At 45.4% G+C, this 24794-nt stretch overlaps 1 protein-coding gene and 1 long non-coding RNA gene across 2 annotated transcripts; one reads left to right on the forward strand and one right to left on the reverse strand.

Moving 5' to 3' along the window:
* Positions 1 to 12007: 12007 nt before the first annotated feature.
* On the reverse strand, positions 12008 to 19150 carry LOC136758351 (uncharacterized). Its single transcript, XR_010819960.1, has 3 exons — positions 17345 to 19150; positions 17020 to 17157; positions 12008 to 12687 (listed from the first exon to the last, which is right to left on the reverse strand). It is a non-coding gene; the product is annotated as an uncharacterized LOC136758351 (long non-coding RNA).
* Positions 18944 to 21379, forward strand: LOC136758350 (ankyrin repeat domain-containing protein 7-like). Its single transcript, XM_066712611.1, has 4 exons — positions 18944 to 19106; positions 20257 to 20371; positions 20566 to 20739; positions 20903 to 21379. Exons 1-4 carry the CDS (start codon positions 18970 to 18972, stop codon positions 21230 to 21232), a joined length of 756 nt encoding a protein of 251 aa, XP_066568708.1. The 5' UTR covers positions 18944 to 18969; the 3' UTR covers positions 21233 to 21379.
* The last annotated feature ends 3415 nt before the right edge of the window (positions 21380 to 24794 follow it).

Here is a 24794-nt window from a genome sequence, read left to right on the forward strand (position 1 = left end):
AAGGTGCTCTTGTGCAAATGAGGCGTGGAGAGGAAATGTAATTTTAGCTGACTCGTGTCACTTTCGGGAAGGTAAGATTTAATAATAGATACAAACCAAACGAATGTTATTCAAATGCACCCTGCAGCCCCCAAACCCAAGTCTCAGATGAAACCACAGTTTTTACTTCTGTACTTATCCAATGCTTTGTGTAATTTACCGGCAGCTCCAAAGGGATTTAAACTCATTCTCTAGGGTTTTCATCGGGACACCTAAAGGAGTTCTTTATTTGTAATCATCTCGCATTACAGCTGGTCTCCAGTCTGAACTTGATGCTAACCACTGCCTGTGAAACGGTGGCTAATGGAGTACTGCGGCTGGGAGTGTCTCAGATTAATCATGTGGGGATTTCTGACACCTAGGAAATTAACAGTGTACAGAAGATTGCTCCGATTGATGAATTCAGTCATTTAACAATCTCACAATTACTCATCGCCGACGCTGATAGGACAAGAACTCCGGATTCAGATCTATTCACGGGTATATAGGGGCGCTGCTCATCTGAGAGGAAGAAACAACACACAACTGCTTCAAAAAGTGACAGCCTTCTCATTCTGAGGGTTATTAAACTGGAAAATCAGGTTTTTTTGTTGAATGTTTTCCTTTCTGACAGCTTGTTTGAAGTTCTCAAGCTCGTCTTAAAATAGCCACAAGAAACCGAACTGAAAGTTTCCTGCAAAGTCTCCTAAAAGGGGAGAAGCTTTGTGTGGTTAATATTTGTGTGTCTTTGACTGACCCTAAAGTCATCTCTTCAGTTTCTTACCAACTTCTATTTGGAGATGTTATACAATGTAAATTAAAACCTATTTCACAGTGGTTGTAATGCACACAAACATCCGAGATTGTAAGATACAGGAAGCGACTAACAGACCAAAGAAACTGAATACAAACAGGACAAGTTATAAAAAAGTCCTCTCATAGCAATACCACTAAGATCCATTAGTATATATACTGCCTAACCTTAGAACAAAAGAACATAAGAAAGTGTCTAATCGAGGCCATTTGCCCCATCGTGCTCGTTTGGTGTCCATTAATAACTAAGTGATCCAAGGATCCTATCCAGTCTGTTTTTGAATGTTCCCAAATTGTCTCTTCAGCCACATCGCTGGGGAGTTTGTTCAGATTGTGACGCCTCTCTGTGTGAGAAGTGTCTCCTGTTCTCTGTCTTGAATGCCTTGAAGCCCAATTTCCATTTGTGTCCCTGGGTGCGTGTGTCCCTGCTGATCTGGAAAAGCTCCTCTGGTTTGATGTGGTCGATGCCTTTCATGATTTTGAAGACTTGGATCAAGTCCCAACGTAGTCTCCTCTGTTCCAGGGTGAGAAGGTTCAGGTCCTCAGTCTCTCAGTAGGACATTCCCTTCAGACCTCGAATAAGTCTGGTTGCTCTCAGCTGAACTGCCTCTAGAGCAGCGATATCTTTCTTGAAGTGTGGAGCCCAGAACTGTCCACAGTATCCAGATGAGCTCTAACTAGTGCATTGTACAGTCTGAACATCACTGCCCCTGTTCTCAATTCTACAGTTTTAGATATTTAATTTAATCTAAATTTGAACTCCAATGGTAAACCCTTCATAAGCACAGAAGGCAAGTAAATACATGGTCTCCCAGAGAGAGAAAATCTATCGCACAATAAATGATAACCACATACATCATCTGCCTCTCTCTGTGTAACCTTTGACCCTCTGGTGTGTATTTTAAAAGCCTCTGAAAAATACTATTCTGACCCCAGTCAGCACTAAACGTTACCTTTTTCAAGACTGATTATATATATGTATAATTTGCTTGAGAAGGGTTATTTTGTGTGAGTTGTTTGTTTCTGTCTTTTCTTCTTCTTATTTCCTCTTTCATGGGGATCGGCAAGGGGAGAACACGAGCCAAAAGGCCTGCAGAGACAGAATTATAAAACCAATTAAAAGATAAACACAAAGACCCAGGGTGGCAACACAAATATGAATGCAGTGAAGCCTGCAAAACAAAGAGTGGGGGTGGGGGGGGGCGGCGGCTCATGTGAGACTCGGGGTTCGGGGGATAAAAGGTGCGTTTGGAGAACACCGGCGCCGTTTCCAATATCTGAAATGTGTCTGCAGCTCCGCTTCTATTATTTATTCTTTCTATTTCAAGACGTAGCGCCGACAATCAAGACTCTGGTGGCAGCTGAGACACCGGGAAGCTGAGGTCCGTGGACAATAGCAGTGTAACCTTAGGCAGTCAAATGAATAATGGGCCCCATTTACATGAAAACTGCTTTCTTCATCTCGTTATATTAAACGTAAGATGCATGGAGAAACGCTTTCGAAAACCTCCTTGAAAGATCAATTTAGGGAAAATGCTTTTACATTATTCTGCTGCCGGGTGGCACTTTGCACATTGCCGACACCGAGAACGACTATTTATATCACAGGGGCAAGAATACAATATGGGAGGCCAACGTTTGTACACAGACTGTTGGTAGAAACACAACCAAAACGGTCGGAGCTTTAACTGAAATAAACTGCGTGTCTTCAGACTGGATTGATGTGTCTGGCTTTCAAAAAAAACCTCAGCGATGCTTGTCCGTTGGAAGACAATTTCCTGTCTCTAGAATGAATCGGACAGTCAAAGGACATGAGCACATCGATAGAGAGGGTGCAATCTTGCTTTCATACTCTGCGAAATACAAATGTGTATTATACTCGCGTTGGTTACAGATCTGTGTTAGTGCCTGTATTTCTCAAGAGGGCATTTGTTTTCCCATTATACAATAGCTGGAGCGATTGATAAAAAAAAAAAAAACTCCACACACAAACAAGCACCAGTTCCTCTCCCTCGGCCGCACCTTTGTCATTCTGAGTTCAACACGTGGTTTTCAATGTCAGTGTCTCTTTGATGTGGGGGCTTTATTCTGGTATACATTATTCACAGCGATGCTCATTGTAACCGTGTAGATTTGCATTATTAAAAGCTACACTGTACCGCATGTGAGCGATGGCCTTTTAAGGAAAGCTCTCAGCCGCAGATATGAGCAGTGAAAACGGCCTGAGATATTAAATCAGAATATTATTGATAATAACGAACGCATTGTTAATCCACTTTGAGTGCCGCTGCATTGCATTAAAGTAAGACTGAGAGGATTGTTAATAGCTCTCCTAGCATTGCACAGTGTGATACATGCCAACGGACACAGAGAAAACATTTTAAAATAGATGGACGCTTAACCTACACAATTCTGTGAAATGTTAACTTCAACTGCAGTTGTAAGTCATCCTCCTCTGTGCTTAATATTCTCGCAATGCAGTTTCATTTCTCAGTGCAGTGTAGTTAAAGCAGTTTGCAGTCTCTTTTTGTGTGTGTGTTTTTTTGTGTATTTAAACACACACACACACCATGTAATATACTATAATCGCAGTGTTCATCTGAGGTCCAAAGCACAAAGTCTACAATTTAGTCTGGTACAACTTTTAGGCCCTATATTTCCTAGACTCTCTCTGAACTCATTTCCATGCATTGTAAATCATTCCCCAGTGTTGTGTGTCAATAGTTTGTTGATGAACTGTCTTTTGATATTTTATTGTCCTTTGTTTTTAAATGTGTCTCGTTCACAGGAGAGACATCGGAGCAGTCTGCCTGTCTCATCGGGTCGTATTGATCTGCGAGGGCTCGGTGTGAGGTTCTACGACTGCAGACATGCAGTGAATACACTACACTATTCAGTGATCTTTTTAGAAGATGACTGTTGTCTTTAATCAAGTGATTGGGAGTAGCTCAATACCTGTTCAATGCTGACATGTCTCCATACTGTTGAGCAGAAAGCAAGGTGCACAACATAGACCCCCAAACAAACCCAGCAGAGTTAACTTCCTGAGCATTATCATCTCCTCCAACTCATTAAGCATAATACTGCCTTAATTGTTTCAGGCCACAAGGTATTCAGTGTTGATGAACATAGTGGCACAGATCACATGCATCACCACGAACCAAAACATATCCAGAAGGAGTCCACTGCCAAAAGAACAAGATGACACGATGTCTGTTCCCTCAACAACTCAACACACGTGTTTCCCGTTTGTCCGAGAGACGAGTGACCCCCCCACAAGCTCGCCAGTCTTCAGCTCTGATGGTCTGGGTGAAGCTGCCTAATTGACTGACAAAGCGATGCAACAAGAGCTGCTATTGCAGTGCCTCTGCCGTCAACAAGACTGAAGGCAGACAGACAGCGAAGTTAGTTTGTAACGAGTGAAAACCACAGTTACATTGAATATGTCCTAATAACCCAAGAAGAGATCTACAAGTATATATATATATATATATATATATATATATATATAATCTGTTTATTTAAATGGACTGTAATTAGCATCTTTCCACTGTCATGTTTCATTGCCGGAGCTGTGTTAGCCAGGAATGCAGTGAAGTATACATATTATTATTATCATAAATTATTAACATTATTAAAGTGTTGTGTTTCAACCAGATTATCCACTTAATCACTAACCGGCCTTGCGTCCACGCCCTAAATGTGTGATTATTAAGTCTCAGATTAAGTACCGCACAATTTGCATGGGCTGTGGTAATTAATGCCTTTTAAAGTAAATATTTTGCATTCAGATAATGTAGTTTCACTGCCTCTGAAATGTTATTCATTAATAAATAAACAGTGGAATTATGCACAATCAAAGACTATTAATAAATACTTAATACTTTAAATCATCAGACACTGATGGGGCAACTAGTGCAAATCTGCAGCTGTGTGTGTGTGTGTGTGTGTGTGTGTGTGTGTGTGTGTGCGTGTGCGTGTGTGTGCGTGTGCACGTGTGCGCGCGTGTGTGTGTGTATGAGTGTGTGCGTGTGCGTGTGTGTGTACGTGTGTGTGTGCATGTGCGTGTGTGCGTGCGCGTGCGTGTGTCCAAATAGTGAAATTGAAACTACCCAACTGCAGTTCATTCTTGTCACATTACAATCACCCTCATCTGCTACGTTTGTTAAAGGGTCAGAAATAATTAATATGGCCGATCAAAATGTTTCATATCCAGAAAGCCTCATTAAAGTGTTTTAAATTGGTGCGCTGTCTATGAAATCCTGGAGTAGAAGTCTGATTACTTTTGAGGCCCTAATGAGATAATTAGTTTGCATAGTGTTAAAAATGCGAGGAATTATTCATCCAGACACGCTTTCATTGTTGGAAGTATTACAGGGCATTACGTTTGTATCAATACATTCATTACTCTGGTTTTACCTCTTGATTTCATTATTTATTTGTTCTTTTTTGAGATCTTTGAATTTCTTTTATATGTGTTCAGCACAAAGGGGTTCATAACCAGAATGGAACATGATTAATAAAACATATTATAGACTGAAAATATTGTAAAAAACTTAACTGAACAGAACCTTAAATTAACTCTATAAGAACATAAGAAAGTGTCCAATCGAGAGGAGGCCTTTCACAAGTGATCAAGTTTCCTATCCAGTCTGTATTTGAATGTTCCCAAATTGTCTCTTCAGCCACATCGCTGGGGAGTTTGTTCAGATTGTGACGCCTCTCTGTGTGCAGAAGTGTCTCCTGTTTTCTGTCTTGAATGCCTTGAAGCCCAATTTCCATTTGTGTCCCCGGGTGCGTGTGTCCCTGCTGATCTGGAAAAGCTCCTCTGGTTTGATGTGGTCGATGCCTTTCATGATTTTGAAGACTTGGATCAAGTCCCCACGTAGTCTCCTCTGTTCCAGGGTGAAAAGGTTCAGTTCCTCAGTCTCTCAGTAGGACATTCCCTTCAGACCTGGAATAAGTCTGGTTGCTCTCCTCTGAACTGCCTCTAGAGCAGTGATATCTTTCTTCAAGTGTGGAGCCCAGAACTGTCCACAGTATCCAGATGAGCTCTAACTATATACCTACATAACTCCTATTAAATATATCTACAACAGTGCTTCATCAGTCCAACTCTGCCAAGACACGGACCAGATCAAGATCTGCCAAGGATTACGTAAGACACAAGCTCTCCAGATCTCTTCATTGATATCAGGAGACACTGGGAATCGTTTCAGCTGATACAGGGTCCTGTCGGTACATTAGCAGCTCAACGGTGTATATTTTACATGTCTGCCAAAAGAAACAAAAGCATAAGTTGTACTCTAATTTGCAGAGAGCATTTCATCATGTTTATACTGTAAATCCCGCTGTATCACAGCCCTGTATTAGTGGATATTTTGTCAGTGGACAGATCTTGAAAGTTAATATTATATAGTTCATGAAGGACATAAATTGTAGCAGGTACTGGGGCTTAGAGAATTATTTGTATACAATACAATTCTGTAGTGGATGTCTAGCCTATAGTCCTTTGTGCTGAATCGATGCATCCTCTCGTAGCAACACTACTAATGGGCACAGATATATGAGCCCGAGGAATTCAGCAACTGGCATCTATTCTGAGATCTGTATTTAATTAAACTGTTTAGCACCTATCAAGCGCAGTCTCTTAAAAGCGAGGCTGTCCATCGCAAATAACATCTCTATAGTTTAAGCTCTGATGTTTTTTGTTTTAGTTCTTGCATTGACCTCACTGCCTCCATCCTAAATCCAGAGAACAGTGTCCCTCCCTAGACTATCGGCTGGTTTCTCTTCTGGCAGAAGCAGATCACTCCTGGGTTTGTGAATTAAAACTATACAATTGTCACAGATATCCTTGGGTCCCTCTGCCTGGATGTAATCGTGCGTTCGAACTTCAAAACCCGGCGGAGCACCAGTGGGAACGGCAGGAGAAAGAGCAGAGCAGCGGCCTGCCATTGATTTTATAGCTGGGGCTGCTTGAATTAGAGTGGTATAGAGTTAAATTGATCCCAAAAAAGCTCAGGGTAAGAGGTTTAACTCGGTGCTAAATAGGAAGCTCCAGGATGCCGAGAAAGAGACCACAAGAAGTGCTGCCTCAGCGGTGCACTCTGAGGCACAGAAAGACAAAAGTCAAACACGGATCCCAATGATCGTTCACAAGTCTTACGCTACGCCATTAGAGTATTGTCTTAACGATGAAGGGCAGACCATTATCTCCAGTTTCGAGCAAGATTTTAAAATTGAACTGTGGTTAAAAAAATATATATATGATAGTAAGTCTTGAGGTTTAAATTGCCTCTGTGCTTCTCAGAATGGTGTCAGGCTCCAGTGTGGAGGTTTCCAGGTCAAGCCAGCAAATCTCCCTGTGTTTAATGTATCAAGGTCTTTCCTAATCTTTTGGAATACATTCTATATCTTCTCTTGTCCAATATATTAATTGTGACGCCGTGTGGGTGGAACATGGTCCGGGACTTTTGGCGGTGGGTACAGCGCATAGACGTACAGAGTGCGGGCGCTCCTAAACCCAAAGGGACTTAAACCTAACTCCTTTTAGAGTCTAACTAAGCACCTGACGGGTCCCTCTCTACACAAATAATTTAAACACAAACAAGACAAACAGTTTGTGAGGGTCTCTCACTGTGCTGCCTGGCATAGCATCACTATACATATACTGTATACACCGATCAGCCATAACATTATGACCACTGACAGGTGAAGTGAATAACACTGATAATCTCGTTATCATGGCAGCTGTCAGTGGGTGGGATATATTAGGCAGCAAGTAAACATTTTGTGCTCAAAGTTGATGTGTTAGAAGCAGGAAAAATGGGCAGCGTAAGGACCTGAGCCACTTTGACAAGGGCCAAATTGTGATGGCTAGACGACTGGGTCAGAGCATCTCCAAAACTGCAGCTCTTGTGGGGTGTTCCCGGTCTGCAGTGGTCAGTACCTATCAAAAGTGCAATCCAACCGACCAATCCGATCCAACAGACGAGCTACTGTAGCTCAAATTGCTGAAAAAGTGAATGCTGGTTCTGATAGAAAGGTGTCAGAACACACAGTGCGTCGCAGTTTGTTGCGTATGGGGCTGCGTAGCCGCAGACCAGTCAGGGTGCCCATGCTGACCCCTGTCCACTGCCAAAAGCGCCTACAATGGGCACGTGAGCATCAGAACTAGACCACGGAGCAATGGAAGAAGGTGGCCTGGTCTGATGAATCACGAGTTCATAAACATGGAGCACCATAAATTATTGATCTATTATTCACATAATCATGGAGATGACATACACAAAATAAGAAATAAACCTCATTATTTGTGAAAGGCACTCTCTTTCCTGTCGTGTAAAGACCTGAACACCTCGTCAGTGGGAGCTCTTCTCGGAGTGTCTGTCTGGCTGAAGCGCGGTGATGGTGTTGTAAATGATGCAGAACAAGCACAAAAGAAATTGAGGATCCTACAGATTTGCTGCCATGCAGAACGTATACAATTCAGCAGAGAAAACACAGAAAAATTACCAGGTGCATTCTAGTCGTGTTTGGGGTTTTATTTGCAATTGCTTTCTTTGTTAGATGGGAGTGTATTAAATGATTAGATTCGTCCTTCACAGCACTATTCATTTCCTAAAATAACGCAGAGCTCAAGAAGGATGGGCAAGCTTGGGCAGGATGAAAAGGACACCCGCCCCTCGATGAGGCGTCTCCTATTGTTCATCAGCACTTCCCAACAACAGTCACAAGAAAGTAACTTTGCGATGGTTTTCGTTTTCCTTTATGGAACAAAATCCCATGAATATACTTAATATATTTGATAATATATGTTCAAAATATAGTTTTATGTATCAATTATTGCCGCTTTAGTACATTTAATTTTATACTGAAATTATATGGTAAAATATACTGTATTATATAAGAAAAATATATTTAAACTTTTGTTATATATTTTGAAATATTTTGTCTAATATAACAAATGTAATATTAAGTATATTATAGTATGTTCAGAAATATATGTAAACTTATATTTTTAATATCTTTATCTGTAATATAACATATGTACACTTATGTTATACTAGTAAATACATACAAATACTGGTATGTGCATAGATCAGGGCTCTACAGTGCGAGAAAAATAGTGTTGTGAGTTTGAAATACAACTTGGGCGCACAGTGCCAATACAATTGTTGAACTCTATAAGGAAACACTATAGAGAGTGCTCCTAATCTCAGCTCGTTACATGTATAAAAGACACCTGGGAGCCAGAAATCTTGCTGATTGATAGGGGATCAAATACTTATTTCCCTCATTAACATGCAAATCAATGTATAACTTTTTTGAAATGCGTTTTTCTGGATTTTTTTGTTGTTATTCTGTCTCTCACCATTAAAATTATAGACTGATCATTTCTTTGTCAGTGGGCAAACGTACAAAATCAGCAGGGAATCAAATACTTTTTTCCCTCACTGTAAATCCAAACAAATGGAAATCGTTTGATCTTTAACTCAACTGCACAAATATATCATATTATATTCTAAATATACTGGTAAAATGTATCTGGATAAACTTACAAATGGAAGTGTCACCTAAAGCATGGGATACTTGAGCGTCAATACACTCACAGATCTCACTGAGAGGAACTGAAGACGCTGTACTGACCGTGCTTTTAATTCATGTTTGACTTTAATGATCGAAAACAAACTTCACCTTAAGCAGAATAATAGTTTTAAACTGAGACCCGAGCAGTGCAAAGAAACAACTCGGACAAAAGCGCCTAATAAGTCCTCAACTGTAACACCTATATTTCTCGAAAGGGCTTGTATTACAGATATAAATATGCATCCAAAAAGGTCTCATTTTTAGTTTGAGGAAGCACTATTTCCAGTCACATTTGAGGGTGTCGTTTACAAACAGCTGGGTTGCTCTGCGAGACTTATCCGCTGATCCCTCATTTCTCATTAAAAATACATAAAATGTACATTAATTTGACAAATACCAAATCTGTTACATGCAGACTTTACTAGTACTTGCTCAAATGTATTAGTAGTATTATGTACAGTGCATCCAGAAAGTATTCACAGCACTTCACTTTTTCCACATTTTGTCATGTTACAGCCTTATTCCAAAATGGATTAAATTAATTATTTTCCTCAAAATTCTACAAATAATACCCCATAATGACAATGTGAAAGAAGGTTGTTTGAAATCTTTGCAAATTTATTAAAAATAAAAAACAAAAAAAGCACATGTACATAAGTATTCACAGCCTTTGCCATGACACTCAAAATTGAGCTCAGCTGCATCCTGTTTCCACTGATCATCCTTGAGATGTTTCTACAACTTGATTGGAGTCCACCTGTGGTAAATTCAGTTGATTGGACATGATTTGGAAAGGCACACACCTGTCTATATAAGGTACCACAGTTAACAGTGCATGTCAGAGCACAAACCAAGCCATGAAGTCCAAGGAATTGTCTGTAGACCGCCGAGACAGGAATGTATCGAGGCACAGATCTGGGGAAGGGTACAGAAAAATGTCTGCCGCATTGAAGGTCCCAATGAGCACAGTGGCCTCCATCATCCATAAATGGAAGAAGTTTGGAACCACCAGGACTCTTCCTAGAGCTGGCCGCCTGGCCAAACTGAGCGATCGGGGGAGAAGGGCCTTAGTCAGGGAGGTGAACAAGAACCCGATGGTCACTCTGACAGAGCTCCAGCGTGTCTCTGTGAAGAGAGGAGAACCTTCCAGAAGAACAACCATCTCTGCAGCACTCCACCAATTAGGCCTGTAGGGTAGAGTGGCCAGACGGAAGCCACTCCTCAGTTAAAGGCACATGACAGCCCGCCTGGAGTTTGCCAAAAGGCACCTGAAGAACTCTCAGACCATGAGAAACAAAATTCTCTGGTCTGATGAAACAAAGATTGAACTCTTTGGCCTGAATTGCAAGCATCATGTCTGGAGGAAACCAGGCACCGCTCATCACCTGGCCAATACCATCCCTACAGTGAAGCATGGTGGTGGCAGCATCATGCTGTGTGGATGTTTTTCAGTGACAGGGACTTGGAGACTAGTCAGGATCGAGGGAAAGATGAATGCAGCAATGTACAGAGACATCCTTGATGAAAACCTGCTCCAGAACGCTCTGGACCTCAGACTGGGGTGAAGGTTCATCTTCCAACAGGACATCGACCCTAAGCACACAGCCAAGAAAACAAAGGAGTGGCTACAGGACAACTCTGTGAATGTCCTTGAGTGGCCCAGCCAGAGCCCAGACTTGAATCCGATTGAACATCTCTGGAGAGATCTGAAAATGGCCGTGCACCGACGCTCCCCATCCAACCTGATGGAGCTTGAGAGGTCCTGCAAAGAAGAATGGGAGAAACTGCCCAAAAATAGGATTTGCCAAGCTTGTAGCATCATACTCAAAAAGACTTGAGGCTGTAATTGGTGCCAAAGGTGCTTCAACAAAGTATTGAGCAAAGGCTGTGAATACTTATGTACATGTGTGTTTTTTATTTTAAAAAATGTGCAAAGATTTCAAACAACCTTCTTTCACGTTGTCATTATGGGGAATTGTTTGTAGAATTTTGAGGAAAATAATGAATTTAATCCATTTTGGAATAAGGCTGTAACATAACAATGTGGAAAAAGTGAAGCGCTGTGAATACTTTCTGGATGCACTGTATTACTTAACAGAAGCCCTAGGGTAGGAATCTTAAATATACTTTTGTTCCATTAGTTAATTAGTCATCACTAAATACACAGAGCACAATAAGAGCACACACAGTGAACAACAGGAATAGTCATTTCACAATCGGGTTTAAACCCAATAATAATATTAATGATGTTATTCCCTGTGAATGCACCCTGTTTTGGTCAAATCTTTACTGTAGGAAATAAATGTAAACTGTACAGAAACACTTTAAAACGCGTATCATGTCCACAGACTCGGAGCTTCACGTCTGAAAGGCGAGTCCAGATCCATCTCTCGCATCGGATGTCGGATCGCTGTCAGTTATGGACTGTGATTTCACTGCTGCTGCTGCACTTTGTGCTTTATTTGTAGAAGGTGTGTGGTTAATAGATGTTTATAATTGTAGCCGTTCTACGCAACCGAAGGCACCACCGTCAGATTAGGTTCTTTTTGTTTGGCCCTGGAATAGCTCAAGAGGAAACGGCACGTACAGAATCTGGGTTTATTCAAATTCAGGATGTTTACAAAGGAACAGAAAGGGAGGTAAAAAAATAAAATCACTACAATTCAGTGGGAGTAATTCTGGGATTTTAAAGGCCCTGAAGCACCCTGTAATAAGGCTAACAACTATAAGAGTTGTCTAGCCTCTGCCCAATCCCACTTAACTTGATATCACAGGTGCCCCAGCTATACTATGCTTTTAGCCTATTTAGTTTTCCCCAATTATGTCACCAAATCTGACTACAGATACTGGTGTGCTATGTAGTACCCCCCACTACAGGCAGGGGTGCTAGATAGCACTAGAGGTAAGCAGTATCGTAGTTCTCCCTAATAAATTAAACTACAGAAGGCTGAGAAACTAAAATAAAACAAGTTAACTGAAAATACAATAAAAAGACTGCACATACAACTGTTAAGGACCCCAGTAATTAAAACTAATAAAACCAGTTAAACAATAAAAGCAATTAAAAGAAATAGGAGAGCTGCTGCACTTTGGTTCCAGCCTGCCTGTCCACCGTCCTGACAGAGTTCAGTCCAGTGGTCTCTCTTCTCTTCTTATGCTCTTTCCACTGTAGGGCATGAGTCAAAGCGGCATCAGCAAGACTCAGCACACATGTGAAGACTCACAGTATTAGACAGCAACACAGCCAGGACAGGAACCAAGAACCTTCAATATAAAACACGCAGTCTCAGACAGGCAGCTTCCAAGTTATTTGTCAGTTAAAACCCACACAAAACCCCGTATAACCCCAAACCAACCTTCAATATCAAGCATGCCGTCTCAGACAGGCAGCTTCCACTAACTGGAGTGGATTTGCCTTTTCAACCCTGCTAGTTGTGTTCGTTTCACCCAATCCTGTTCTTTCCAACTCATTCAATATTATTATTATTATTATTATTTTTATTTCTTGGCAGACGCCCTTATCCAGGGCGACTTACAACATAAGTGCAAACAAAGTGCAAAAATACAGAGAAGTACAAGGCATCAATCATTACAAATTCAATTTGGCTAAAACAGCAAATCAAAATACATTTTACAAATTCCAAATTCCAATTTACAATTTACAGTAAGTGACTTCCTACATCCTGGACGGTGAAAGCTAAGTGCTGTCAAGATGTTGGGTCACAGACAAGGGCTACGGGAAACGGAGCAAGGAGGAAAACAATCAAGAACGCGAGGAGCATAATAAAACTGAAGTGCTATCTAGCAGGGATAGAGGACTAATATTACAAGTACTGTCCGAAAAGATGTGTCTTGAGTAAGCGCCGGAATGAGGTCAAGGACTCTGCTGTTTTGACTTCGATGGGCAGGTCGTTCTACCATTTAGGGGCCAGGGATGAGAAAGAGCAGCTTTTGAGGAAGGAGAGTGGAGAGGAGGCAGAGTTAGTCTTCTGGCACTGGAGGAGCGCAGTGGTCTGGAGGGGATGTATGGAGAGACGAGTGTCTGAAGGTAGCTTGGTGCAGTGTGGTCCAGACAGCAGTAGGTGAGGGTCAGTGTCTTGAACTGAATGTGTGCCGCTATCGGGAGCCAGTGGAGGGAGCGGAGCAGTGGGGTAGCGTGTGCGAATCGGGGCAGAGAGACACCAGACGAGCCGCAGAGTTCTGGATGAGCTGCAGCGGCGGGTAGTAGATGCAGGCAGGCCAGGAGGGAGTTGCAGTAGTCCAGGCGGGAGAGGACCAGTGACTGGATGAGCTGCTGAGTCGAGTAGTCGGTGAGGAAGGGACAGATCCGGTGTATGTTGCTCAGGAAGAATCTGCAGGTGCGTGTCAGCGTGGTGATGTGCTGGGTGTAGGAGAGCGCAGGATCTAGGGTGACTCCGAGATTTTTAGCGGAAGAAGAAGGAGAGTGTGGTGGATTCCAAGGGGATCGAGATGGGGAGGTCAGCAGAAGGTGAGGAAGAGTGGGGGAAAAACAGGAGATCTGATTAGAAGAGGTTGAGCTTGAGGTGGTGCGAGTGCATCCAGGCGGAAATAGCAGACAAGCAGGAAGAGATGTGAGAGGGGATGAGAGGGTCAGAAGAGGGAAAAGACATGGAAGATCTGGGCATCATCAGTGTAGAAGTGGTAGGAGAAACCATGGGAAGCGATGAGGGGGCCCAGGGAGCGAGTGTAGAGAGAGAACAGGAGCGGGCCCAGGACGGAGCCTTGGGGAACGCCTGTGAGGAGAGGTTGGGGGGTGGATGAGGAGCCTTGCCATGTCACTTGGTAGGACCGGTCACTGAGGTAGGAAGAGAACCAGGTGAGAGCAGTCCCAGAGATCCCAAGGTCAGCGAGGCAGGAGAGGAGGATGGAGTGATCAACGGTGTCAAATGCTGCGGAGAGGTCAAGGGAGGACTGAGGAGAGGGAGGCACCCGAGCGCGGCTGAGGGAGTCAGTGACAGCCAGGAGAGCCGTCTCAGTGGAGTGAGCTGTGCAGAAGCTGGATTGCAGAGGATCAAGGAGTGAGTGTTGGGACAGAAAGTCAGAGAGCTGACGGTGGACCACCCGCTCGAGAGTCTTGGAGAGGAAGGGAAGTAGGGAGACAGGGCGGTAGTTCTGAGGAGAGGTGGCATCAAGGGTTGGTATCTTTAGCAGTGGGTTGACAGCGGCTTGTTTAAATGCAGAGGGGAAACAGCCAGAGAGGAGTGAGGAGTTGAGGAGGGAGGAGATGAAGGGGAGAAGATCAGGAGCGGTTGCTTGGAAGAGACAAGAAGGGAGAGGGTCCAGGTCACACATTGTGGGTTTGTGACGTAGGAGGAGAGCAGAAACTTCAGCATCTGAGAGAGGTGAGAATGAAGAAAAGGAAGCTTGATCGGTGGGAGGTTTCAGTGTGATGGGAGATGAGGGTGGAGTATTGAAGAGCTTGTGGATGTCTGCAATCTTGGAGGAGAAGGAAGCGAAATCATCAGCAGTGAGAGTTGAGGGAGGAGGAGGGGGAGGGGGGGCAAGGAGAGAGGAGAAGGTGGAGAAGAGTTTATGAGGGTTGTTGACAGTGGATTCGAAGAGCGATTGGAAGTAAGACTTCTTGGCTGAGGTGAGAGAGGACGAGAATGTGGACAGTAGGGAACAGTAGAGTTCGAGGGCGGCTGGGAGTTTGGTCCTTTTCCACTTCTGTTCGGCGGCACGCAGACTAGTTCGGGTTGCACGAAGAACAGAAGAGAGCCAAGGCTGAGGAGGGGAGGGATGGGCAGGATGAGACGTGAGAGGACAGAGAGAGTCAAGGGAGGAGGTTAGGGAAGAGAACAAAGAGGAGGTAGCACAGTTGACAGATGGGAAAAACAGTCAATGGAAGGCAAGAGAGTGAGGGCAGTGGAGGCAAGGGTGGAAGGGGAGACAGAGCGGAGATTACGGCGGAAGGTGACAGAGGGAGTGGGTGGAGAGGGGAGGGAGGGGAGGGAAAGGGAGAAGGAGATGAAGTGGTGGTCCGAGATGTCCATGGGTGTCACGGAGAGTGTTGAAGGGGAGCAGCCTCTTGAGAAGATGAGGTCTAGCTGGCGGCCAGCCCTGTGAGTGGGGGGAGACGGGGAGAGAGAGAAGTTGAAGGAGTGAAGGAGAGGAAGAAATCCGGCACAGTGGGAAGGGTTGGAGAGGTGGATGTTGAAGTCTCCCAGGAGGATGGTAGGTGAGGACAGCAAGGGGAGAGAGGAGAGAAGAAAGTCCAGTTCATCCAGGAAGGAGGTGAGTGGACCAGGTGGACGGTAGAGAACTAGAAGGAAGAGGTGAGAGGGAGAGGTGATTTCCACTACATGGAATTCAAAGCTGTGGGTCGAGATAGAGGAGAGGGGGGGGCGGGGGACAGAGAAGAGGAGAGAAGGGGAGAGCAGGAACCCTGTTCCTCCTCCCCGCCCGGTAAGACGAGGGGAGTGGGACAGGACAAAGAGAGAGGATAAGGCAGCAGGGGTGGTAGAGTTGTCTGGGGAGATCCATGTCTCGGTGAGAGCGAGGAAATCCAGAGACTGGTGGGAGGCGAAGGCGGAGATGAAGTCGGCCTTGTTGGAAGCTGAGTGGCAGTTCCACAGGCCTCCAGAGAGTGGAGTAGAGGAGAGGGAGGAGGAGGGGGGAAGAGGCAGAGAGATGAGGTTGGAGGGATTAGGGAAACAATGGCGTGCAGCTGCACGCTGAGAGGAAGGAGAGAGCAGGACAGGAATTGGAGAGATCGTCATGGTTGCCTGTTGCTGTGCAGCGTCTCCTCGCTGGAGTCCCGCAGCTAGAGTCCCTGCCCTTTGTAAGCGTGGCCCTTCAGAAGGGGGACACTGAAGGCTGCTGGTGCTGACTGCTGGCGCAGAGGGGTGGGGGGCTGTTAAATACGTCACCTGTAACTAATGAGGACAGTGCACACCTGTGTTGTGTTGAATGACACAAGGCTGGTCAGGATGGCCCTCCCTCCTACGCAGGACTGCTAATAGCACAATTACTGGCCGCTTAATATCTGAATACAGACAAAGACAGTGCCAGACACACGCAGTTACACTGAACAATAGCTCGTAGTAATGTTAAACAAATGCTAAATAATCACAGCCTACAGTGTAACGCTTCTGATTGCAGACAGGGCGTGTCGAGTGCGCTAGGTTACTGGCTAAATTCACTGACAAACAGTCGCTGCTTTTCCTACAAAACAGGTGCAAGAGTCACCTTGCTGTTCACAACTATCCCCAGGTGAACCCAATCCCCAATTCAAAAGTGTAACAAATTAAATAAAAAAACAAATCAGTGAATAAAAGTGCAAAAATAACGTGAAGAATAACACAATAAACCAACAAAAAGTGACCGTGTTACATATTCGTCACTTTCTGGAATAAAATAAATATATAGAATGAGCCGATATACGTCTAACAGGTAAACTTGTAAAGTGTGTTTCAATGCTCCTACATCCTTTAATTGAAGGCAATGTTCAGTTTATAAACACATTGTGCGTATTGCAGACACAGTTAACACAGGGCTTTAGTTCAGATTATATACAACACAGTGTTTAAAAGTCACCAAAGCAGTACAACAGAGCAGCTGAATATCTTGCCATACCTTTTTCCTTGGTTTCCTGCTTCGGCTCGTCCTACGATCTGGATCCTCAGAGATGATTCTGTGCGATTCTGTTCACACTGATGTCGGTTTCAATGCCATCCGTGTTCTTCTCAGGTGCCATTGGGACCCTTTCTTTATCTGCAATTAACATTATACTAGATTAGCTACTAATAACGGTCACACAATGAGGCCACTCGCCATGACGTCATCTCACTCACATGTCTGATTCGCACGCATTACTAGTTGAAGCACACAGCACTAGCACACAGGATGCTACTTCACATGTTTAGGAATCATATCGCCGAGGAAATGATGATTTACTCACCTGAGACTTCACTCATCAGTCCAGCCCGGTGTCTCTGCCTGCCCTTCCAGTCTTTGGGGTCAGTTTTCCAGCAGTTGTGCTCCTGTGGAGACGCGGCCTCTGTCTGCTGCTCGTTGTGATTCAGCCAAAGCGCATCTGACACTGTTGTCATAAAAACCACCTTCTGTGGCTTCTCAGAAACAAATCCAGTTTCAAATGTCCCGGTGTGTACGCGGAGTGGATTCAGACTGGATAGAGACCCTTCCAGTGTTCAGTCATAGATATTATCCGTGGATTGATATGCGAACTATATGACAACTCCAAACACTTTGTAAAGAGTGGTAAAGCACTATGGGATTATTATTTTCTTCACAGTTGTAGTAGAGATCAGAAATATGCTGAAAAATAAGCCCTTAGTGAAATAGGTCTGAAACAGCACGACTGAAATGTGAACTCATTACAGCTATGGGACCCAGCTCGGAAGCCACTTTCAAACAATGTGTGTATCATATAGTTTTTGGGTGATCCTATAGTTTTATATTGTTTATATATTTCTAAAATGAAAAGTAAATGTGACTGATGATTTTTTAAAGATGGCAAAATAAAAATGTTTCTATTCCTGCAGGTGGGACATATGAAATACATACATACATACATTAGTAAAGTTAAAAAATGTGAATTCACCAGTGTTTAATTGTACTGCAACACTGCACATATATAGTAAATATTCTAACCTCTAACCCAGTTAGTGTAACTATTTCCTGCTCTTAGGGGAACACCAATAATACTGTAATATATTACAGTACAGATTGTGTGTATTATAATCTATTATATAAAATATATTTTATCTGTGGAATACTCTACAATATATTCTGCTTTGAAGCCTACATATATGGTAAGTATGGCAATATATTTTGAAATACATTGATCGTCAAAACACATTTTAAAATATATATTGTCATATATTTCATGTTCGTCAGGGAGTGCTTATTTAAATATTATAACATTGTCCTCAAGTTTTTCTTTTGACATTGAAAATATAAAAACTGGAGGACCCCCTCCCCTGCTGGTTTGTGTTCCAACCGAGCTCTCAATTACTTAATTGAACCTTTAATTAAGAACATCAAGTGTCCAATCGAGAGGAGGTCATTCACCCCATCGTGCTCGTTTGGTGTCCATTAATAACTAAGTGATCCAAGGATCCTATCCAGTCTGTTTTTGAATATTCAACAATTAGGGAAACATTAGTGAGACACTGCGCTGTGCATTGTGGGATCTGTAGTTCAGGCACTTTTATAGTCACATTTTAGACATAACCAGCCAAATCTGTTAAGACTCAAAAGCTAAACACACCGTGTATGCAAAATAATGCCTTGCTACACTAATGTATAAACACTGACAGTGTGTCTATAAGGTCTTAGGGTATATATATCTCCCTCAGTGTCACACACACACACACACAACAAACTGAGGGAGACGCACACACTTGTATAGACACGTGTCTAGGTGACCATAAACTGCAACTATGACGTCATAATTCACCTGTGCATCCGTCTTTCCATAACTTGTCATAACCGGCGCACACGGCGGACAGACGGCGAGCGACATCATTCATATCACACCCAAGAGCTCAAGAGCAACCGAAGATGTTTCGTTTTCTTAAAAAGAAGGACGAAGATTATATTACCGGAAAGATGCACAAAGCTGCCGCCAGGGGGCATCTGTCCAAGCTGAAAAAGCTGGGCAAGAAGCATGGCTTCAATCAGCTGGACAAAGACAACAGGTGAGACACGTATTATTATCATTATTAATAATAATGATGATAATAATATTACTCGAATCAAATGCCTGTGTTTTATAGAGGGAGCTCCTGCCTTTTTAACACGTGTGTCAAACACCAAATAACTGAGCATCGCAGGGTATTATGGGGGCACATTATTGCTGAAGATCTAGATCAATGTTGTTTAAAAATATAACATATTTCATCAAAACCCACATGCTGCTCACTGTACAGACCTGCCAACCTGGACATGTTGAGCACCTCAACACTTAACCTGTGTCTGCGCCTGCGCAACAGCCCTCAACCCGCGGCAGAAACAACGCAGCCTGCGCGCACTGCGAGTAACGTCTGCTTTAGTACTTTGTGTTTACGCGGCCCTGCTGTGCTGGTATCGGGACAGAGCTCCCTGTGGGCTGATCTCAATATGAAGTCAACACATTATGAATACATGAAAACAGAGCCTCGGTAGCTCCTCGAAAACAAAAGTGTATGCAGCGCATTGCTGTTTGCTTTAGCTCTCAATACAAAGACAGGATTAATGAATAAATAAGTGAGCAGCAGCAGACAATGAACAATAGCTAAAATAATGCACTTTACTAGTAGCCGCGTTGCTCTAATGCTCCGTCTGTGAGTAAGGGCGCTGTACTCGGTGTCCTGTGCGTCTGCGCAGCGCTGCTGTTTGCGGGGACACACTGAGGTCCACTGCAGTGTCCTGTGGGTGGACAGGTGCTGTACAGACCCGTCTCTGCTCGCTGTCCACAGTTCATACAGGTGCGCTGGACTCCAGTGGGCCGGTGGTTTCGAGTCGGCGCTTCTGATCTCCGGGCTCGGACCCGATTAGGACGCATCTGCGCATGCGCGGCACTCTCCGCAGTGCTGTGACTGCGCCTGCGCAGTTGCCAGATTTACTGAAGCGATTAAGCCTGTTCCTGTCAGCGCTGTCTCTCCTCCTTGTCCAGTGTTTTCTTCAGGGATAAAACAGCTCTGTGGTGGCCATCGCTGTGCCTGTGATCTGTTCTGAACTGAGCAGGGTTGAGATGTAGACTCGTGTTTCCTGTTGCTCTATGAATGAGCCTCTCTCTGTATAGTAGTAGTAGTAGTAGTGCTGTAGCGAGAACACAGACAGGGTTTTAATTGCTGTTTCTGTCTCCAGAACACTCCTGCATGTGGCCTGCGTCTCCGGACAGGAGGAGGTTGTCGCTTTCCTGGCCGAGCAGAAGACAACGCTGGACCTGTGCGACGGCCAGCACAGGTCTGCACTGATGAAGGTAAAGCCCAGCGTCTGCGTGTCTGTCTCATCAATACTGTACTCCCTCCCTTTCTAAATGGGACGTCTCCCTAGTTTTTTATTTTTAAACAAAGACAATCAAACCACCCAGCTTCTGATCCACGAAGAGTGTGCAGCGTGGCGCGTCAGAGGCATCGAGGGTAACGCAGCGTGTCTTTGGGGTTTGTGTTGCAGGCGGTGCAGTGTGGGCAGCAGGGCTGCGTGGCGGCGCTCCTGAAACACGGAGCCGACCCCAACGTGATGGACGTGGACGGGAACACGGCCCTCCATTTCGCTGCCCTCGTCCCGTCTGTCGTTCTGGCTGCCCAGCTAGTGCGACACGGGGCGGACATCGAGGCCAGGAATAAGGTACGGCTTGATCGATCTGTGGATTGTGTGCCTTATGGCATGTAACTTCAAATGTATACACAGTAAAACACACAGTCAATATATAGTGGACATGGGATGCAGATCAGCGACTGTAACGGGGAGTTGAATGATGTGCCGTAAAGATGGATGTTCTCACTTTTAGGAAGGCTGCACCCCTCTGCTGCTGGCCACCGCGGAGAACCACATCCGTGTGGTCACCCTGCTCCTCAAGAAAGGGACCGAGATCAACGCCAGGGACAAGTCAATGAAGTGGGCAGCGGTCCATTTCTCTGGACCACAGAATGACTCTGACCTAGAAAAGCGACAGATCTGTGAGAGGGAGGGACGGGGAGTGTCTCCTCTGTTGCTGAAGGGATACCCCGGCCTGGACCGGATCACAGAGCACAGACACGGACCTGATGGCCGTTTAATGTCTCGACAGAATGAACAGTGTTTCTATGAAACGGTTGAGTATTGTCCTGTAACAAGATGATCTGGCTTTTCTCAGGACGCCGCTGATTATCGCGGCAAGCAACGGCTTCCTGCCCTTGGTCTGCATCCTGCTGAGCTACGGTGCGGACGCATTGCTGGAGGACAGCAGTGGACACACGGCTGAGGTCCTGGCAGCAATGCATGGACACCACGGGTGAGACTGCTCTGCAAATCATCTCATCAAGCTGCATTGTTCTGTGGAAATATCTGTCTTATTTTTCTTTAGATTTGCGTTCAAATGCAGCCCTGTGTTGACTCACACACATGTAGAATACATATATGTACCTCTCATGACAATATATGTAATAAAGGTTTTTCAAACTTATATTAGTCTTTATAAGAAATGCTCCTAATGAGAGGAATTTAAAACTGATTCGAATCGCTCTGAAGAGCTTTACCGTGTCACCTCACACTGCGCCTGTGATTGCAGTCTCCGAGTCGGACGAGTGACGGGGGTCTCCTCTCCAGTGCTGCGGCTCTGTGACTCTCACAGGAAGATAACGTGTCTGTTTGAGAGCCCGTCGCCTTTGCCTTTGCTTTCCAGCTGCTCAAATCGCATCCGGACCCGTGGGACCCAGAGCAGACCTGCGCAGTCTCCGCCGCACAGCGAGGGACAGGAGGCCGAGCTCCCCGGCAGCCCGAGCAGAGCAGAGCCGACTCTTGACAGTGCCCGTGACCCCAGCGTTGAAGACGCACAGGCACAGGATGAGGTAAACTCTTCTCTCCCCTCCTGTCTTGGCCCCGTCTGCTCGCTCTGTGACTACAGGATGATGTGGAAGTTGCAGCGACGCCCTGCTGCGTTGTCCCGTGAATTACAACACAGACATGGCTGGCCTGCTCTCAGTCCGGTGCGCTCATGGACCCAAAGTCCAGAGAATACTGAGTGCCAATGAGTCCTAATCCTGTAGATGTGTGTCTTTATCATCTACCTTTTTAATGTCATTTGATCTGTCAGTCAGCTTAATCAATATTGCTCTTTAAATGATACGTACTGATCAGTTCAGTCTTTTCTTAGTTTCCGATCCTGCCGGGCAAACTGTAAAGGCACAGCTTCAGTCAGTGTGTCAGTCAAAGGTCTGCACATCCTCACTCAATCCGCTCCTCACTGTCAGCTCTTTGCCTGTGAGAAGGCAGGCTGTGTCCCCCAGAAACACCAGCCTGTGTCCGAGTGTCGGCTGCGAACTTGGGAGCGCTTGTGTGGAAGTAACATTGGAAATTCCTCTCACAAATGTTTTACTTCATGTATACTTATGAAAGATAAGGTCAAGCCAACAGCCAGGCCAGAAGGTAGTTTGACCCCTGTTTGTTATTTTCGATGAGCATCTTGGAGAAGATGCCAAACAGTTTCTTCCACACTTGCGAACGCCAGACTTACCCTTCCTGTGTCTGTTGTGCTTTTCTATCGTAAAGGTTGCGTCTCTGAAGCGGCAGCTGGCCGAGCTGGAGAACGAGCGCCGCCGGGTCAACCTCTCCCTCATAGAGAGGACCGCTCTCCTGCAGAGGGTGCAGCGAGAGAGATACCAGGCCCAGGCACCCCTGCGGGCCCTGCTGCGAGTGGAGGAGGAGACGCGGTGCGAGACCTCGGCTCTGGAGGAGAGCCTGGCGGAGAGGCTGGCCCGGGCCCAGAATGAGAACCGGCTTCTGTGCCAGCAGTTGGCAGCGGCTGAGGACCAGGGCCTGGTACATGAGAAAGCCCTGGCTGAGGAGCAGCAGCGGACCAGAGACAGCCTGGCCAAGATGAAGGCCAACTGTGAAGACAGGGTCCGGAAGGTGGAAGAACGCAACCGGGTCCTCCTCAGGAAGAACAAGAAGCTGCGGGAGCAGATCGCCAAGCAGAGGAGCGAGGAGTCGGAGAGAGAGGTAGGCGTCCAGGAGTCCCGCTCTCGTTTTGTGCATCACCTCTGCCTGGGAGTAGAAGCTCTTCATACCTGAGGATTGAAGGGAAGGACACTGAGCTGCAAGTGTCTGACACATCTGTAGAAGGCTTTATTTTCCAGGCTCAGTTGTTAAAAGTGATCTGGGACTAAGAGTTCAGGCATTCAGCATGGAAACAATTGTGTATCATGTATCATGTGGTTGTCTCTGCAGATACTCTTGCTTTGACAGCGGTCAGTTGCTTGTCTTGTTTCCTGTATTTCTCCGTTCTTTATCATGCTTGCACTTGGTTTTTGTTTACTGTGAACCGTGTTTTCCAATGGCACAGCACTGCAGTGCTTTATAAAGCGCGGACAGCTTCTGTGTCGTTTAAGAGTCTGGGCAGTCGAGACGAATTCTCGACAGAGAGGACAGTGCTGTTAGGTGTCGTAATGAACTGCTCTGGTGTGCGGCGCTGCTGCGCGGGTCCCTGGGGCTCAGATACAGGAAACAGAGGACCGCATGTCCAGACCGAACTGCACATCCTCGTGCACAAGACTTGCCTTTATAAATGTGTCATGTAAGCAGCAATGAGAGGCAGACGCTCAACTGAGTTCGCTCATTGTGGTTGTTTTATGGTAGACCATATTTCAATGCATTTATGACATTTTTAGACAGAGACAGAGAGAGACAGAGACATGGAGACAGAGAGAGACAGAGAGAGACACACAGAGACAGAGACACAGAGACAGAGAGAGGCAGAGAGAGAGAGACATAGAGAGACAGACAGAGAGAGACAGAGAGATGCAGAGACGCACAGAGAGGCAAAGGCAGAGAGAGACATAGAGAGACAGACAGAGAGGGACACGGAGACAGAGAGGCAGAGACACACAGACAGAGACACAGAGAGAGAGACAGAGAGGCAGAGACAGAGAGAGGGACACAGAGACAGAGAGAGGCAGAGACACACAGAGAGAGGCAGAGACAGAGAGAGGGACACAGAGAGAGACATAGATAGACAGACAGAGAGGGACACGGAGACAGAGAGGCAGAGACACACAGAGAGACATAGAGAGACACAGAGTGACAGAGAGAGGCAGAGACAGAGAGAGACAGACAGAGAGAGGCAGAGACATAGAGAGACAGAGTGACAGAGAGAGACAGACAGAGAGAGGGACACAGAGACAGAGAGAGGCAGAGACACACAGAGAGACATAGAGAGACACAGAGTGACAGAGAGAGGCAGAGACACACAGAGAGACAGACAAAGAGACAAACAGAGAGAGAGACACAAAGGCAGAGACAGAGAGAGACAGACAGAGAGAGAGACGCAGAGAGACCCTGACACAGACCGACTGCCCTCCCCAGACAGATTGCTCTCCCCCAGCAGACTACCCCTACCCCACATCCTAGACCCACCACCCCTACCCCCCCAAGACAGACCATCCCCATCCCCCTGTGCAGACCGGCTGTCCCCCTCAGACAGACTGCTCTTACCCCATAACGGAGTACTGCTGCCCAGCCCAAAGACACGGCCCTCCTAATCGACTCCAGCGGGAAGTAAGTGGACATGAGGCGGATGTTCCCAGACAGGCGCGCGTGTAAGCTCTGGTGCCCCACGACCGAGCGCGCTATGCAGCTGCTGAGTGAGTCCACCCTGGGGAGCCCGAGCACCTTCCTCATCCACACCGGCACCAATGACCTGGCCT

This window comes from Amia ocellicauda, chromosome 9 (genome assembly GCF_036373705.1).
Source record: "Amia ocellicauda isolate fAmiCal2 chromosome 9, fAmiCal2.hap1, whole genome shotgun sequence".
Lineage (NCBI taxonomy): Eukaryota > Metazoa > Chordata > Actinopteri > Amiiformes > Amiidae > Amia > Amia ocellicauda.